At 35.6% G+C, this 19284-nt stretch overlaps 1 protein-coding gene and 1 pseudogene across 1 annotated transcript in view; both read right to left on the reverse strand.

The window, feature by feature from the left end:
- Nucleotides 1-453: 453 nt before the first annotated feature.
- The window catches only part of CFAP70 (cilia and flagella associated protein 70), a 79872-nt gene continuing 61041 nt past the window's right edge, over nucleotides 454-19284 (reverse strand). Inside the window, 8 exon segments of the mRNA XM_039872094.1 lie at nucleotides 454-748; nucleotides 2151-2198; nucleotides 9305-9406; nucleotides 12314-12403; nucleotides 15479-15640; nucleotides 16153-16305; nucleotides 17751-17872; nucleotides 18410-18565. Coding sequence (XP_039728028.1) covers nucleotides 668-748; nucleotides 2151-2198; nucleotides 9305-9406; nucleotides 12314-12403; nucleotides 15479-15640; nucleotides 16153-16305; nucleotides 17751-17872; nucleotides 18410-18565 — 914 coding nt within the window. The 3' untranslated portion in view covers nucleotides 454-667.
- LOC120609989 (uncharacterized) lies at nucleotides 10265-10383 on the reverse strand (annotated as a pseudogene).

The following is a 19284-nucleotide window of genomic DNA, read 5'->3' on the forward strand; positions in this document are numbered from 1 at the left end:
CTTTAGCCCTAGCATAATGGCCTCAGTTGTCAGGAGTTTTGCATCTATTATAGGGTAATGGACTCTTCGTGTAGCCCTTGTGCTTTAGATCCGTTAAGATACCCGTGGGTCAGAGGGAGTCGGTACTTCCAACTTAAGACCTTTCTAGTTCTCTGTTCATCGTTGGATCCAAAGTTCTGGCCACAATAGGCGCTTTGCCCTCATACAGTGACCCAGCATACCTTTCTTCCTTTAGTTCCACCTTAGAAAATGATGCCTTAATTCCCAAGTCCCAGTAAGTGAACCTGGGCAGGGACCTTAGCCGTTGACTTCCTCCAGGACTGATCCTAATTAACTTTGACCAGAAACCCTAATAATGACCCCACTATCCCTTAATTTTATATATATTTCCTTACTTATTTATACCTTAGTATACCTTAACTCCAGAACCACGCTGATGAATTTTGAATCTCATTTCCAATTTGTATTGTCATCCAGTTTACTGTGAACTAGTCAAAGAACCATAACAGCCATCCAGCAAGATAGCCAATGGAAATAAATGAATGGGTTTTTATTTATGGCGAAGAGTCTTTTGTTCTCCATCCTAAGGTCTCATGTGGTGAAGCATCCAGAGTTTAATTCCTCTGGGAAGGAAAAGAACTCAGAAAATTCTTCAGCTGGAAGGCTGTCAGAAAGATGGATTGCCAAAGCCAACCAATTCCTGTACCATGTGGATCTCTGCAAGCAGAGCCTCATCTTTCAATTTCAGCTGCAAGAGAGGAAGGAAGGAAGGGGACACATGTCATAGCTGATATACTTATGTGGAGACCCCTCATTTGTGGGGCCACAGTTAAAGAACATAGTTCCTTGGAGTGGAATTGGCTATATTCCCTATTTCATGTCACTTCTATTAAAAGACCTCAGAACATTGTGCTGGTTACATGGATATGTTCACTTTAAGAAAATTCATCTGAACATTCACAGTTTGCATTTTTTATACAATAACTTTATAAAGTTTATTTTTAAAACATTCATGTTATCACCCAATATATCTTGATTAATATATACTATCCTTATTTGGCAAGTGATGGAAAGGAATCAAAGACATTAGACCTGAATTTAATTTTAGAATCTAGATGGGTAGTAGAGACATCTAGTTGCCTACTAAATACCCTGTCTCTCCTTTAAAAAAAAAAAAAAATTCTTTGCCATATAGCAATGCAGCCAACTAAAAAGCCACATTTCCTGATTCCCTTGCAACTAGGGGAAGTATTAAGACCAATGTGGCCAATGAAATGCAAGTTATAGTCATTGTTCATTAAAGGGAGGTGAAATAGCATGACTTTTTGTCCTTTCCCCTCTTGTTTTTATTGTGTCTGAAACATGATTATGATGGCTGGAGCTACAATGGCTGTCTTTCAACTATGAGGGATGGAGCACAAAGATAGAGTTTGGGTCTCTGATGACATTGTGGAGCTGTTGTACCAGCCCTGGACTCTTCAGTTGATGAGAAAAATAAAACTCCCAATTTGTTTAAGCCACTGTCTTTTCAAGTCAAATTACTTAAAATTCATAACTGATAGAATAGACTAGGGGTTGGCAAACCACTGCTTAAGAGCCAAATCCAGCACTCTTTCTATTTTTGTAAGCAAAGTTTTATTTGAAACAACCATGCTCATTTGTTTTTTGTATTATCTATGGCTGCTTTTTCACTGCAAGGGCAGAGTGTAGTAGTTGCGATCAAGACCATTTCGCCCACAAAGCCGAAAATATTTCCATTTTGCCCTTTACAGAAAAAGTTTGTTGACTCCTGGACTAGACTACTACCTTTATTTTACACATGAGGAAAATGAGGCCCAGAGGTTAACACAGTAAGTTAATTGCAAAAGTAGGAGCATAAGTCAGTTCTAACTACCGACTTCCAGGCCATCTGACTTTCCATTAAGCTGTATTCTCTATCAAGAGGTATAAAAAAGATCCCCCATGATAATATGTGGGTTATTATTCCAAACTCAGCAGCCCCATGATAATTGCATAATGGTGAGAAAAGCCTCTAGAAAATTATTCACATCATGATGTGCTTGTAAAGTCCTGAATTAAGCAAATAACCTTCCTCTCAGTGTCCCAACCTGGAACAGTGTAGAAAAACAGTGGAGGCATCTGCATCATACCTTCATTGTGTACTTGTAGGCTTGCTCAGCTTCCAATTGCCGTCCAGCCTGAAAAAAAGAGCAGCTGGTGATGATGATATATCGTAAACATTATGGTGGGAAAGTACATTGCCGCAAACATTTCTACCTAAAGCAGAGGATTCCAAACCTTAGTTAAGAAACTAAATTCAAAGGTGAAGCAGGAAAATGAACTGTGGTAGGGAAAAGCATATATATATCCCTCCTTCATTTCGAAAAGCTTAAGGATAACCTGGCCTTTTTTTGCTTCTCAGGATTGAAGCCATTCTGTTAATATTAATAATAGCTAACACTCATGTGATAGTTACTTTGTAGTTTACATTGTTTTATTTGTTTTACATTGTTTTAAGTGCTTTACATACTTTCATTCTTCGTCCTCAAGACAACCCTAGGAGATATCTGTTTATAATTCCCAGTTATAGATAGAAAAACCTAGGCACAGAAAGGATAAATATCTTGCCAGGGTTATGAAGAAGGGGAGGAGCTAGGTTTTAAAACAATGCAGTCTGGCACCTAAGTCTTTTTACCTTTATCTTGTCTCTATGTATTAGAAAAAGCAGATAATGGAATTTCTTTCATGTAGATCTGGATATGAGATGAGACAATTACTACTCCAGTTACTCCTTACATGAAGGAGTTAAATGAAAATAATATGAATTTACTATTATATTTCACAAGTTTGTGCATAACAGATTAGAGTATGCAGAGTCGCTTGGGAAAGCTTAAATACATAAATATGAGAACCACAAAATGTTCAAGCTAGAAGGGAACTTAGAGAATATCTAGTTCAATTTCCTGATCAGTGTTAGTCCATGGTAAATTTTTACTAGTTCACAAAAGTTTCATTACCCAAAAAACTTTCCTATAATATCTACACTTTGAAGTTTTCCCACCTGAAGTTCACTAAATTCCAGGGGCATTTTCCAGCACATCTTTACCTTTTACTTCTACCTTAGGAAGGCAGAGGCCCAAGTGACATGAGGATCCAGAACAGCCAAAATAATTTTGAAAAAAAATGGTAAATTTTTTTTTTGCTACTACAGAAAATGCTGCAGTAAACATTCGTATACTCCTCTTCTGGTATTTTTCTTAGGAAGGTACCTAAATATAAAGTTGCTAAGTTGTAGCATGAATGTGACCACATAGTGCCATATGCACCACAAAGTAGTTATACCAATTTGCATTCACTAGCAACTATAAAAATCCGTATAAATGTTGGTAATATCGGAATAATTTTTGCCAACCTGATGGGTATGAATTTCTGTCACATTATTTTAAATTGCATTTTCATAATTACTAATGAGGTAGAACTTTTCCTACATGTATTGACATTTACAATACCCACTTCGGCAAATTGTATATTTCAATCAGATTGTTTATAGGGTTTTTCTTATTTTAGTAGCTATTTATATAATCTGGATACTAATCCTTTCTTAGTCATAAATGCTGCAAGTATTTATAATGAAGCCCTTAAGCTTTTAGTGTCTTTTGTTATACATGAGTTTCTAATTTTAAAGTTGTTAATTGATTGACATTTTATTTTTGCTTTGTGTTATTACATTCACAAGAAACTTTGTATACTCTGAGGGCATAGAGGTGTTCTCTATATTTTCTTCTAAACAGTTTAAAGTTTTAAGATTTAGGTCTTTAACATGGAAGTTCTGCACCCTTTCCCACACCCATTGCCTTATGCGTCTCTTCCATCTGGCTGTTCCTGAGTTATAACTTTTTGTAGTAAACCAGTCATCTAATATGTTTAAAAAAAAAAAAAAGATTTAGGTCTTTAAACCAGCTGAAATTGTGTCTGGTGTTATGAAGTAAGGAACTAATTTTTTTTCGTATGGATAGCCAGTTTCTCTACCACTATTTATTAAATAGTCCATATGTTCCTCACTTGGGGAGGGAGGGGACTATATAGTCTTTTAAAAATAGCTTTATTGAGATATACTTTACATACCACAAATTCACTAATTTTAAGGTTCAGTTGTGCAAGCATCACCACAGTCTAGTTTTATAAGATTTCTGTTACTCCCCAAAAGTTCCTTATGCCTATTTGCAGTCAATCCCCATTCTCACCCTCTGCCCTAGAGAACAACTGATCTGTTTTTGTCTCAGTTTTCTTAACTTCATATAAATGGAATTATATAATATGTAATCTTCTGTGCCTTGCTTTTCACTTAGCATAATGTTTTTGAGGCTCATCTGTATTGTTGCATAAATCAGATTTTCATTTTTATTGCTGAGTAGTATTCCATTTGTGTTAATATTACACATTTTGTATATCCATTCACTGACAGACTTTCAGAACATTCCCAGTCTTTGGCTCTTATTAAATTCTGCAATGAAATGGGGAAATGTTTGTGTGGACATATGTCTTCACTTTTCTTGACTAGATACCAAGAAGTGAAATGGCTGGGATGTATAGTAAGTACAGGTTAACTTTTTAAAGGTCTGCCAAACAGTTTTCCAAAGTGGTTGTACTAATCTGCAACCCTGCCGGCAACAGGTGAGAGTTCCAGTTTCTCTATATCCTTGTCAATACTTGGTATTGTCAGTCTTTTTGATTTAAGCTGTTATAGTGGGTGTGCACTGTGGTGTTAATTTGCATTATCTTAAGGAATTAACTTTTAAATTTTTTGGCTTAATTTCAGATTAAAGAAAAGTTGCAAGAATAGTTCTCTTGTCCCTCTACACACACACACACACACACAAACACACAAGTATGTATTTTAATTTTTCCTGAACCACTTGAGAGTAAATTGGAGACCTGATACAATTTGACTTCAGTATGTGTTTTCTAAAATTAAGGACATTCTCTTACATAATACAGTACAACTATCAAAATCAGGAGATTAGTATAAATACAATACTATTATCTATCTATAGATCTCATTCTGATTTTTCCAAATATCCCAGTGTCTTTTACAACAAAAGAAAATCCAGGATCATGCCTTGCATTCAGTATTCATGTCTTCAGTTTCTTTTAGTCTGGAACAATTCTTAAGATTTTATGTTTCATGACATTAGCATTTCAGAAGAGTATAGGAGAGTTATTTTGTAAGATATTCCACAATTTTTATCTGATTTTTCTTCATTTCAGGTTAGAATTTTTAGCAGGAATACCACAAAAATGATATGTTCTCCTCTGTGCATCCTATTAAGAGACATATATTTATCCCAATACTGATGATGGAAACTTTGATCTTTTGTTTAGATTATTATTGGTCAGGTTTTTCTACTATAACATTATTCTGTTCCCCTTTGCAATAAATATCTGTAGGGATATACTTTGATTCTATGTAAATATCTTCTTACTCCTTAAACATTCAGCTATAGTTTCAGCATACATTGATGACTGTTCCCTGAATTAATTATAATTATGGTGGTTTGCAAACGGTGATTTTCTAATTCCATGATTCCTTATATATTTAACAGTTGGCCTTCTACTGTAAGCTTTCCTCTTCTACAATTATTTGTTTAATTATATCACTGTGGGCTCATAGTTTCTCATTTGTAGTTCTTAACTATAATTATTTCTTTTGATGTCCAAATTGTCCCAAATAGGGCCAGTAGGGCCCCCGCTTTAAGCTAGTTCCTTTGTCTTTTGTTTTCCCTTGTGTGTTTTTGATATCTCAGTCTTTCTTTGAGTACTTTTTATTTTGTTCGGCCAAATATTCCAGACTCATATTTTATTTCCCTGTCCCAGTTCTAAAGTCAGCCATTTTCCAAGGAGCCTCTGATTCCTTTATTTCCTTTAAATTGGACCAATGCCCTACTTCTTTTTCATGAATTTAGAAACCAAGTCCTTAGCGCTAGGTGTACTCATGCCCCCACCGCTTTATGTATGTTCTACATATATATATATGTATATGTATATATACATATATGTAAAATCTATCAAATCATGAGCTCATATCGGAATCTCCAATTCTAATTCATCACTACAAGGTCATTTCATCTTCTCTGTTTCCACGTTTATAACTTCTCTGATAGTGAGAAACTTGGCTCCTAGTATCCATAATTACTTATTTGGTAAATCATAGAATACTTAGTAATTTCATAACTGCTAACTCGTGACTCAGCAAAAAAGACTACTAACTAGAGTCCAATTTTGTACAGAGGTTTTAAGTATCTTGAGTTAGTTCTTTTTCATACCTTCAGTGTTATTGTTATGTGTTTTTCTTTGTTTATGATATGAATTATACGATCTCTCCATTTCTTGTTGATTTTCTTTTAAAAATATATGAAACATTAATATGGTACCAAAAGCCAGATCTGTACAAAAAAGTACAATTATAGAGTGTTACCCTTTCATTCCCTCCCTTCCTCAGACGCTATGCCTGCCCATGTCCTATAGGACCCACTCTAGATAATCTTTGATTTTTCCTTCCTTACTTTTTTTTACATAAATGAGCAAATCTGCATGTAATTTTTTTCCTTATTTCTTATACAAAAGGTGCTATTTTATATAAAACCTTGCACTAATGTCAACTTTAGGATTATTTTATTAAGTTCCTCAAAAACTGTGATTTTATAAAAATTTAATTAAAATTAAATATTTGGGGGAAATTTTCATCTTTATGTTATTGAAACTTCCTGTCCTTGAACATGGTATCTCTATCAGATCTTCTTATATGCCAGTTAATAAAGTTTTATAATTTTATCTAACAGGTCTTGACTGTGACTTTTTAAAATTAGACTTTCAAATTGGTGTTCCTGATGATATCTGATTTTGATGATATTTTTTATATTGATCTTTTATCCAGCAACCTTACCAATTCCACTTCTGAGTTAATACTTATTTAATAGATAATACATATACATCATTAAAAAATCAAAAGGATGTAAAAAGGTCTTACTTCCATCCTGTCCCTGTCTACTCTGTTCCCCAACGCCTTCCCCCACCACTAACCATCATTACTCATTTTCGTCTACCCTTTAAGTATTGAAACTTTTTTTTTACATCTTTCAGTTTGTTTGTATATTTTCTTGGTTCCTTCCTAATCTTTTTCCTCCATTTTCTTTTCTGTGTGTATGTGTGTTATTATTGCCTTGGTGGAACTTCCAGTATAGTGTTGAGTAAAAATGAGAATGATGATAGCAGGTATCCTTGTCTTGTTCTTGACTCAAAAGAAATTTTATATAATAGTATAGATTTTAGAAGATACATTTTCAGATTTTAAAAAAGCTAGTTTGCTTGACTTTCAGAAGTCATGAATGAGTTGAATTTTAGACAAAAATTTCCTTAAGTACAGTCTCTATTTTGTTGTAATATTCATGATTTGTGCCTTCTCTCTTTTTAAAGTCTTAATCAGTTATGCAAGAGGTTTGTCTATTTACCAATCTTACCAAAAAAAGCAGTTTATGATTTTGTTAATCCTCTCTATCATGTCCTTTTTTTGTTTACTAAAAAAACTTTGTTTCTTAAATAAACATATATATTTTTTACTTTTCAATTACAGTTGACATTCAATTATTTTAGTTTCAGGTGTACAGCATAGTGGCTACATACTTATATAACCTGCAGAGTGATCACCTTGATTAGTACCCACCTGGCACCATACATGTTTATTATAATATTATTGACTATATTCCCAATGCTGTACTTAACATTCTGTGACTATTTCGTAACTACCAATTTGTACTTCTTAATACCTTCACCTTTGTCACCCAGCCTACCAACGTCCCTTCCATCTGGCAACCATCAGTTTGTTCTCTGTATCTATGAGTCTGTTTCTGTTTGTTTGTTAATTTATTTTGTTCTTTGGATCCCACATATAAGTGATATCATATGGTATTTGTCTTTCTCTGAATTATTTCACTTAGCATAATACCCTCTAGGCCCATCCATGTTGTCACAAATGGTAAGATTTCATTCTTTTTTATGGATAACATTATATTGTATATATGTACCACCACTTCTTTATCACAAACGCCCACAATACTCCCCATCTATATCAAGGATGAGCACCCTGACAGCAGTTCAACAGGAAGGAGTGATTTAGAAAGACTAGTAGAGCATCTCCTTCACCGGTATTTGACTTTGTTTACATTCTGATATAATAACACTCCCATTTAAAATTTTTATTCTTTTTTTGAAATGAAAACTAATAAAAAAGGAACTGAGGAATAAGATCATTAAATGTAACTAAATACATTTTAAATATAAATACCATGTATTTCCTAATTAGTATCAGGTAACTATCTAAACTATCCCAAATTCTAGTCTCAAAGAAAAACTCAGAGACAATTACAAAGAAGATGCTTTATAGTATCAGGTCCATTTTTAAAACAATGAGATCTTTTGGGAAAATCACTTTAGTCTATTGGAGACATCTATTGGTCCTTTGCTGGTAATCCATTTATATCTATACCCTTATAGCCTACTTTGCCTTTATTTTATAATTGGAGTCTTACATAGCTTTTCTAGGCCATATATAACTTACAAAAGGGGAAATTAAAGGGTATATATGTGGCTCCAGTAATTTTTTTGTAGATCCAGAGCATAATTGGAATGACTTATACAAGAATCACTCACCATTGCCCCAGGCTTGAGCTCCTAAGTGCAGGAAGAGGCACCCAGGAGAGCAAAAGGAGAACCACTCACCACCTCCAAGTCTAATCTGCCATCAGACTGCGCTGTCAGTCGCTACCCTTGCACAGCTCTCCATTCAGTGTCCATAACCCCAACCCTAGGCCAGGCTCTGATACCTACATCCTCCTTCATCTTGAGGCAGGGCATGCATTCGGCTGGGCTTGGTTAGCACAATCTGGGCTGGGCCTGTAGTATAGCTCAAAGGTGCTGCAGGGAGCCCACCCCTCCTAGAACCCCGGACGGCAGTTTGCTCTGGCCCACCCCACTCCCATGCGCCCATGACCACCAAGCCCAAATGGCTCACTCCCATTTTTAGAATTTCCTTTTCAGACAAACACACCTGAGTAAATTATTTTAAAGCATATTCCAAGTCAAGGCTTCCCAGACTCAGCCCCTCCTTCATCATTTATATATTGACAAAATCTGAATACCATCAAACCTTAAATATCATACATTAATGGCTATCCTGCTATCTCTTGCCTTACTTGGTCTCTCACCTTTTGCCCTGAAAGGCCATTGTATAAGGATAGTAAACACTCACTTTCAGGCTGACCAAGGCCAGATATGCCCATACTTCAGCATTGTAATTGCTCAATGCATTGGCTTCAGAGAGAGCATCCTCCGCCTCAGTGATCTCCTCCAGCTTGACAAAAAAGAAGACATGTGAGTTAAGTCAATGTTGTTTTCACTTAAGTCAGCTGGAGTCAGCTTAGCTGAAAACACTACTTCCAAATAACATTGGTCCTGTACATGACCATACCAACATTTTTCAACTTTTTGGTTTTTAGTAGAACTTTTTCTTCAAACAAAATCTTATGTGGTGGCCCAATATATGAACCAGTTAAAAGTAGAACTGCTCTGATTAAAAAGTCAGGTGGGGGAATCTGGAATCCTCTCTGCTAGGCTCTCAACTTATACCCCTCTCTTCGTCCTTCCCTCTACAGCAGTCCCAAAGGCATCCACTAACCATCAAGCTTCAGATGGCACACTGTTGTGCATCATTCAGTGATTTCTCCATATGCAATGGCTGTCAGATACATTTGTAGTTTTTTTTCCTTTACATTATGAATCCCTTTCTTAAGGTTAAAGTCCTATACACCTGTCAAAATACTGTTGTTCAGAAAGCTTTCTTTCCCCTAAAGTTAGTTAACAGCACAATCTTGAGCAATCAATACAATAGTCAGAGACTCTAGGGTGCTTCCTGAGCTCTGGTTACATGGATATCATAGCTGCTTTCTAAAACTGTGAGTTTGCTTTGTTAAATCTTCAAAAGACCACCTAAGGAAAGAATAAGGCACTCTTCCCAATAAAGTAGCTCTTCATTTTTTTTCTATTTTAGAAAATAATAGGTTTCTAGGCTCGACAATATGAAGAATGGCTTTTCAGCAATGCCCATACCTAGGCCTACACTTTATTTTTTTTTAGGCGAGGTAACCTTTGGTTGACCTCACAGATTGCAAGGACCTTGTCAGCTTACAATCCTTTATTTTTTTATTTTTCATGCCTACAGCCCCTGATCTTCCTAGGTGGTCTCCCATCCAAGTACTAATCAGATCCAACCCTTCTTAGCTTCTGAGATCAGACGGGATCGGGCTTGTTCAGGGTAGCATGGCCATAGACCTTGGTCTACACTTTAAATGTCTCTGAGATATTGATTCATTGTCCTTAGCAAATCAGCCTGTATTTGCTAAGGAATTAATGTGTCAGGCAGTATTCTAGATACTGGGAATAAAAAGGTAAAATACAACTCCTGCCCTCAAAGAGTTCACTGACAGATATGTTTTTAGAAAAAAGGAAAAATAAAACTCACACATATAAATAGTTCCAATACAGAATAAACATTTCTATAATAAAAGCATATATATGATCTAGTGGAGAGTAAAGGAAAATAATAATAATTCTACCCTGAGATTGGCGGACGGCCTCTGAGAAGAAACATTGCTAAAGTAAATCCTGAAAGATAAACAGGAGTTTGTTAGCTGCACAAGGCAAAGAAAGGAAGTCTAAATAAAAGGAATATTATATACAAAGGCATGGAGGCATAAGATAGCATGGCATGCTCAGGAATCTCAAGTATGCCTGTGTGACTGAAGAAAAGAAAGGGAGAAAAGGGAATATAAGGGAAGTGATAAGACTAAAGAGTTCAGCTGAGACCAGATCATACATATTCATTCAAAGGAATCTGAATTTTATTCTGAAACGAAGGGTAGCCATTGAAGGGTTTAAGTAGGAGAGTTAACATGGTATTTGCTTATGTGTAAGTGATCATATGTCCCAATTGACTTGGACAGTCTCTGTGTCCCAGTGTAATTATTAATAACACCCTTTTCATTCTCAGAAGGGTCTTGGTTTGTATGATGAATTACACGATCACCTTATTTATGCATCAAAACCTGGGAACACCATGTAGTCATCAAAACACATGTTTTAAGCTATTTGGTGATATGAGAAGATACCAATGCTATATAGTTAAGTAGACAAAAGATTACAAAGCAGCAAATACATTATTTACAATTTTATACATTAAAATTGCTTTCATATATATATGAAAAAAGACTGGAGAACAATGTATTCAATGTTAACAGCGATTATTACTGAGTGACAGGATTATGGATACACTTATGTCTTCTTCATATTCTGTATCTTCCAAATTTTTTATAATAAACATATATTACCTTTATGGTTAAAAAAACAGCAATGAGGAAGAGGAGACAAGAAAGGTAGACAACTCTTTTGGTTAAAGGGTAACAATCAGGAAGGTTGTTGTTATCATTGTTGCTTACTAAGAAGGGGAAAGTATGGGGAAAGCTGACTGAAAAGGAAAGGTTAAAAATTTAAATCAAAGAGAAAGAAAAAATTAAGAAAGTAAGGTATTAGGAGAAAAGGAGAGGGATGGAATCAAGAATATGTGTAAAATATTAGAAAAGAACAGCGGGATGCATGCCTCTTTCAAAGACTAGAACAGAGGAGGAGGGAAGGGTGACTAGAGAGTTTTTATGGGTGGTAAATCATAAGGTCTACCAGAAGCTACAGCAGCAACTCCTGAATACAGAAGGGCCACAGAGCTTAATAAATATCAATCAATTTCTTTAATTTATTTAGGTAAATTCTTGATATCCCAGATCATGTTTTTCTTATAGATAACATCATAAAGTTATGAGCATATGTACCAAAAATCATGAAATTTTTAATTTTATAGCTTCCCAGTTCAAGTTTTCGCAGGATTTTTAAAATTAAATTTATTGGGGTATTTGGTTAATAAAATTATATAGGTTTCAAGTGTACAGTTCAATAATACATTATATGTGCATTGCATTGTGTGTTCACCACCCAAAGTGAAATCTCCTGTGGGATTTTTAAAGAATGTTTTATTTTTCTAGTTCAGATTGACCTTCAGTTTACTAAACAACTTTGAAGAGCAACTTTTCATTAGAGAAGACTTCCCTGATTACCATCCTACTGTCATTAGAAACTCCCAGAGTGCTTGGAAGATCAAGGAATCAAGGTTAGCTATATACACAGGCTTAGTCTCAAGCCCTTATCCTCTTACCCGATAACAGGCAATTCCCAGTCCTAGCCAGGTAAGGCATGAAGGCGATCTCTTACAGGCTTGCAGGTAGGTTTTCTTTGCCTTTTCATACTGCAGAAAGAAAGTACCACTAAGCTATTGTTCTTTAGGAATCTTCGAACACTGCATTGCTAGAATAATCATGGTGCTTCTTCAATTGCACTCCAGACCAATCTAAGATAATGAGTCCTTGAGTTATATGTTTCTTTTAAACCTAATTTTTTTGGAGTTTTAGGTTCACAGCGAAATTGAGAAGAAATTACAGAGATTTCCCATATATGTACTCCATGCCCCCACACATGTATAGCCTCTCTCACTATCAAAATCCCCCACCAGAGTGGTACTTTTGTTATAATTGATGAACCTACATTGACACTTCATCATTACTCAAAGTCCATAATTTACTTTAGGGTTCACTCTTGGTGTTGTACATTCCATGGATTTAGACAAATGTATAATGACATGTATTCCTCATTAGAGTATTTCCCTGCCCTAAAAATTCCCTGTACTCAAAAAAAAAAAAAAAAATTCTGATTCTGTCTATTCATCACTCCCCTTCCCCAATCCCTGGAAACCACTGATCTCTTTACTATCACCACAGTTTTGCCTTTTATAGACTGTCATGCAGTTGGAATCATGAAGCATGTAGCCCTCTCAGATTGGCTTCTTTCACTTAGTAACATTCATTTAAGGTTCCTTTGTGGGTTTTTTTTTTTTTCATGATTTGAGAGCTTTATTTCCTTTTAGCTCGAAGTAATATTCCATTGTCTAGATGTATTACAGGTTATCCATCCTCCTACTGAAGGAAATCCTTATTGCTTCCAAGTTTTGGCCATTATGAAAAAAGCTAATTTAAACATCTGTGTGTAGGTTTTTGTGTGGATATAAGTTTTCAACTCTTTGGGTAAATATTAAGGAGCATACTCACTGCATAGTATGGTATGAATATTTTTAGTTTTGTAAGAAATTGTCAAACTGTCATGTAAAGCAGCTGTACCATTTTGCATTCCCAACCGCAATGAATGAGAGCTCCTGCTGCTCCACATCCTTTTCAGGATTTGATGTTGTCAGTGTTCTAGATTTTGACCAGATTATGGTGTATAGTGATATCTCATTGTTGTTTTAATTTGCATTTCCCTAATGACATATGATGTGGAGTATAATTTCATATATTTATTTGCTATTTGTATATCTTCTTTGCTGAAGTATCTGTTAAGGTCTTTGGCCTATTTTAAAATCAAATTGTTTTCTTTTTGTTGAGTTTTAAAGAGTTCTTTGCGTATTTTAGATACCAGACTTTTCCAAATATTTTCACCCAGTTTGTGGCTTGTCTTTTCATTCCTTTCACATTGTTTTCTGCAGAGCATAAGTTTTTCACGTCGATGAAATCTAACTTATAATTTTTTTCTTTCCTGTGTGATGCCTTTGGTGGTATATCTAAAAAGTCATCATTATACCTAATGTCATATAGGTTTTCTTCTATATTATCTCCTAGAAGTTTTATAGTTTTGCATTTTACATTCGGTTCTATGATCCCTTCTGAGTTCATTTTTAAAGGTATCTGGATTTATTCTTTTGTGTATGGATATCGAGCTGTTCCACCACCATTTGTTAAAAATATTTTCTTTGCTCCATTGTATTCCTTTTGCTCCTTGTCAAAGATGGGTTGACTATATTTATATGGATTTATTTCTGAGCTCTCTATTCTGTTCCATGATCTATTTGCCTATTCTTTCACCAATACCATACTGTCTTGATTATTGTTATTTTTGTAGTAAGTCTTGTAGTCAGGTAGGGAGTCAGTCTTCTACTTTTGCTCTTCTTTTTTAATATTATGTTGGCTATTCTGGTCTTGGATTGTATTTTATGTCTATTTTCAGGGAGCTGTTGAAAGAAAACTGGTGAGAGGAGAAGGACAGACCAAATTAAAGGGCAGACTTTGACGTGAAAGCAGTTCCAAAGACATCTATAATCTTTTTAAGAGGTGAGGCAAGGAGTTACATTGAAAGTTCTGTGTGACCACAATGATTATCAGAATTCCACCTAGACTCTATGAATTGATCACCTTTTTTACTTAAAAGTGACATGTGGTAGGATGACAGATATAGAATCTCTGAACTAAGGGGTATATTTGATAGAACCTCATTATTCTGAGAGTCTGTTCCCTTGTTGTAAAAGGCTTTAGAAGTTCTCAGCAGTACAGGAGACATTTAGAAACATTTTTTTTAAAAAAGTTCCAAAAGAAGTTTTCCTCAAGGGACCACTCTTGTCTTATATCTCCAGCGTGAGAGATGAAACTATAACTGAGCCTCAGCAAATAGCCTATGAACTCCTTGCCTAGTGACTGTATAAGTTAGCAGCTCTGTGGAGATGCAGACTGCAATAACATCAAAAAGAAAACTTATTTACTTTACTGTAATGATAGTGATTTTTCTCTTTCAAGCCTATGTGAGCTTTCCTACTTAAATTATAAGGCATTGTAACTTCTTGTTGCTGTTGTTTTATTTTTACATAGAAAGAAAATTGGGTATTCTGCAGGGAGAAATGGAATGAAGTCGAAACAAAAGCATGAGTTAAAAGGTCTTTGGGAAAATGCTGATAATGTTGAAGTGGGATAATTGGTTCATTCTACTATTCTGTTTACTTTATATTCTCTGAAAGTTTCCATAAGAGAAAGCTTCTTTTAGGAGGCTTTGGGGTGTTTCCTAAAATAAGGAGAGGAATTGTTAAAGGGTCAGGTCAGAGTGCTCTGTGGGATGGGGTTAGCCTCAGCTGAATTAAATGTAATCCTTTGTGCTGCGGAGGAAGTTTGGAGAATTTATTTTGAAGCCCATAACACTTTCCATTAGTTAAGGCAAGCTAAGAATATTTCTACTTCTGCTAAAATAAAATTTATTGAGTTCTTAATAACTTTTTAGTATTATGATGGTTAAAACCACAGACTCTAATATGAGACTGCCTGGATTTATATCTTGCTTCTATTAATTACTGGTTATCTGATGATGGGCAAGTCACTTTATCTTTGCATATAAAAATATCATTATCATATTACGACTTTTAGTCCACATGGATGTCAATGCTTGACTGTAATCAGGTCCCAGACCATGACCTGATTTACATGGTTACACCCCGTTCTCTATCTCTCACCTCCTTCTCTTCCAGATAGATGTGCCCCAGTCGCAGGAAAATGAAGTGCATCTCAGAAGCATCTACTACAAAACTAATGGTTCGCTCATAGCATGCCTTGGCCTCAGCATGATTTCCACTCAGAAAGTAGAGATGGCCCTTCACACCCCAAACGTTAGGGTTCTGAGAAAGTGAAGAACAAGTAGTACGTGGGATGAGGTGATGTTTAATTTAAAAGTACATTAATGATCTTTGTTTAACACTTAAACTTAAATGTTAAAATTATCTGCTTTCTTTTTCTAATAGCGCTCAGTTAGAAACAGGGCCATTCAGTTGCCCTCTCATTTCTTTCTTGCATTCTTCAAAGCTGTTCTGTCTTTGGGATAAATATTAATAAAAACATTCAAGTATAGCCAGATAGTGTTCACAATAAGAAAAACAGAAGCACAGAAAACTTGAAATAGATAAGGTATCTATGAAAGAGCTGTCCTTATCCTTTTCTCTGCCCTCTGCAAAACTCAGAATTGCTTAAGAAAAACAAATGGAAGGAAAAAGGTATATGACCTAACTGACTGCTAATGACTCCCATCTCTGGAAACCAGAAATCTACCTGTGATATGGCATAACCACCTTTAAGAAAGTCTGCTCACTCCTTCTCCAAATTAAACCCAAGAGGCTCTAGCAAAAGTTATTACCAGGTAGTCCATCTGGGCTGCTTGTTGAAGGTATGCCTCTGCCTTGGCAAAGTCCTTCTTGAGGAGGTACGTCTGGGCCAGCACCAAGTAATACTCACAGCTGGGGCCTCCTTGAGGGCATAACAGCTCATGTGCAAGCACCCTGTGCACATACTGCAAGGAAAAATCAGATTATAAGGAACATGTAAATGACTGCATTATGTTAGTGCCATAGCTCTCATTGTTGAAGATTCTCTCTCTGATAATAAACATTAAGTAACATATTATAGAATGAAATGATTATGAACTTCAAAAGGTTAGAGGTGAATTATAAACATTCAGTATATCATGGTTACATTACCAACTATTCACTTAGTCACCAAATGTAGATGTTCCCAAGTGAATACAGTATTGCACAATTCTGGTATTGCTGGTCAACATATTAGATGGGTTTTAGCCTGTTTTTGTTATGCAGCAGATAAAGGCACTTACATTTACACAGAAGGTAACATTTTCAGGCAGCCGTAATTACAAGGAAACTTACAGTGAGTGAAAACCTCCCTTTACTAAAATTCTAGACTCCGGATCTTGGAAACAGTGTATCTATTTGTGACATACTCTCAAACATTTGTTTTTTTTCACTAGTTTTATACTTTTGCCCATTCTTTATTTTTAATACTATGCAAGGCTTGCAAATTTGACAGTCACATGTACTCGCTAAGCAGAGGGGGAAACCCTTCTTTTCCCTCTGTTCCCATCTCAGCTTATACTGTAGAAACTTCCACTAACACTTATCCCTTCTTAGGAAAATGCTGAAGGGAGGATCTGCAGCTGTTCCCTCTACCTGCATTCTGGCTTTGACATGGAGGGATAGTGACTTATTTAATCAGGGAAACAGAGAGCCTGTTTTTCTATTGGGAAAGGTTTAATGTGGCCCACTCCCACCCGGTTCATAATTTTTGCCCTTTCTTGAACTTGTCCACCCTCAAGTGGAACATGCACAGTGCAGGATCAGGGCTAACTCTCTTGGCTCTTGGATCTTGCTCTCTCTCCTACTGCTTGTTTCATGAATATACTTCTGTTTCCCATGTGGTAGGTAGACCTTGTAGGATACTCTTCTTCCTTGGGAGGAGGCTGCAATTCTCCAGATGTTCCACCTGTGACAGCATAGGTTAAGTTAAATCTAGGACCAGTCACATCTCCAGCCCAGTTTTACCAATAAAACAATTTAATATTTTTATCCCCCCACACTGATATAGCACCGTGTATCTGTTCCAACTGGTTCAGATCCTGAAAGGAAAGAAGGGTATAATTAGGTTCCTGTGAAATCCCAACACTCGCCTGAGTTCCCATAATAAAGTGACATCAGGCTGCATATAGAGTCTTCATTTGCTCTGCTGGTATTCTACAGGGAGCAGACTTGCAGTGAGGTCTTCTGAGGCTCCCTGCAGAAAGTGGTTCACGCCTGGATATTCATCCCACTAGGCTTACTGTGTGCTCTCAAAAGCATTTTGATTTCTGTATCATACATATTTAAGCTTACAAATAGACCATTATGAATAGAATAAGTAGTTCATTAAAATCTTTCCATCTATTTGTACTTTTCCAAATATTCTGACCTGCACAGCATTGAACTTCATCAAGAACCGTATGGTTTCCATGAAGATGGTGGTAGGAGTTTGGGAAACACCATAAGAAGTGGGATGCAGAAAAGTCGATGAATCTTGACATTTTGATGCTTCTGAAAATATATTAAAAGAATAGACGATTAGATGTTAAGGAAAAAAATGTATGAACCTCAGACACACTAATGTAGCAGGGAGATTATTCTAATATATATGAGAGAGATTATAATCTGGAAAGTAATAGATTGCTCTACAGCAATGGTCCCCAAAGAGAAGATCTCAAAAGTTCTCAAGGTTATTCAACTAATGTTTCCAAATGCAAGTCACAACCAAATAAATGGGTTTTTATAAGTATTCAGATCTTCCTGAATGTGAAACATAATCTATAGATATTCTAAAAATGAATCATTAGAAAATCATAGGTCGATAGCTGGCTACTTTTCTGAGTTAAATATACTTGTTTATTGAAAGAGTTATACTACTGAGTTTGGATTTCAGAGCCTAGCCTCATATGAAGGCACTTAGGCAAAATGATAGATAAACTAATCAACTTTCAAATGTGTTAAGATGACTGTTTTGGTAATCATAGGAGTTGTCATCCTTGTCTAGTTTGTTTATACCCTCTTGCATTTGAAAATCTTTTTCCTAATTACCTCTTTTTGCTGGTATCTCCTTGACATATAGGTTGGATGGTTTTTGGTCTACTGGATCCTGAGATTGTACAGACAAAACGGGTTCTCCTGAATCAGACTGCAGTTTGGAGGATGCTTCAAGAAATCCATCTAGAATGGATAATGGAGTTCCTGGTCCTAAATAGGTTAAATTTTAATGAGGGGAAAAAACCCTTCCTACATTGAATATTAAAAAGTTATTACAGAAAATAAAATATAATCAATTTTCAAAACATATTCCAGAACTACTGCATGGACAGACTTGTTTTGCAGACTTTTTATATTTCTGTATAATTTAAAGAGTACAAGCTAAACTGAGAGCAGTTTCTGTCACTATAACCCCTAGTCCAACCCTGCTGCTAGCCCAAGGCATGATATCATTTGCTAGACCCAGAATCTCAAGAATCAAGATGAGAAGATTAATATATTTTTAGATGATATTAAAACCTCTGAAAGATAGGAATTCTAATCATCTCAGTGTTTAATAATAATAATTAATAATATAAGTAGCCATAGTTGAGCATGACTATATGCCAAGTTTTGTACTAAGAACTTTAATGTATAATCTTATTTATTGTTCACATAATGAGATTTTATTTATTATGCTCCTTTAAACCATGTGCATCACAGAGAAATTAAATAATTTGCTGAAGCTCTTAAACATACCATGTTGCCTCTCAAGCAAACAAATGTTTGACAAATAAAAAATAAAAGGTAATGCCAGGCAGGAAATGATCAGCACTAGCTGGATATGAATCAGAAGAGGTCACTCAGCTAGAGCAAAAGATGTAGCTTTGAAAAATAGGTAGAAATTGGAGAGAGGGGCATACAAGGCTATGGGCATGCCGTTGGAAAAA

Source organism: Pteropus medius, unplaced genomic scaffold (genome assembly GCF_902729225.1).
Source record: "Pteropus medius unplaced genomic scaffold, Ma_sr-lr_union100, whole genome shotgun sequence".
Lineage (NCBI taxonomy): Eukaryota > Metazoa > Chordata > Mammalia > Chiroptera > Pteropodidae > Pteropus > Pteropus medius.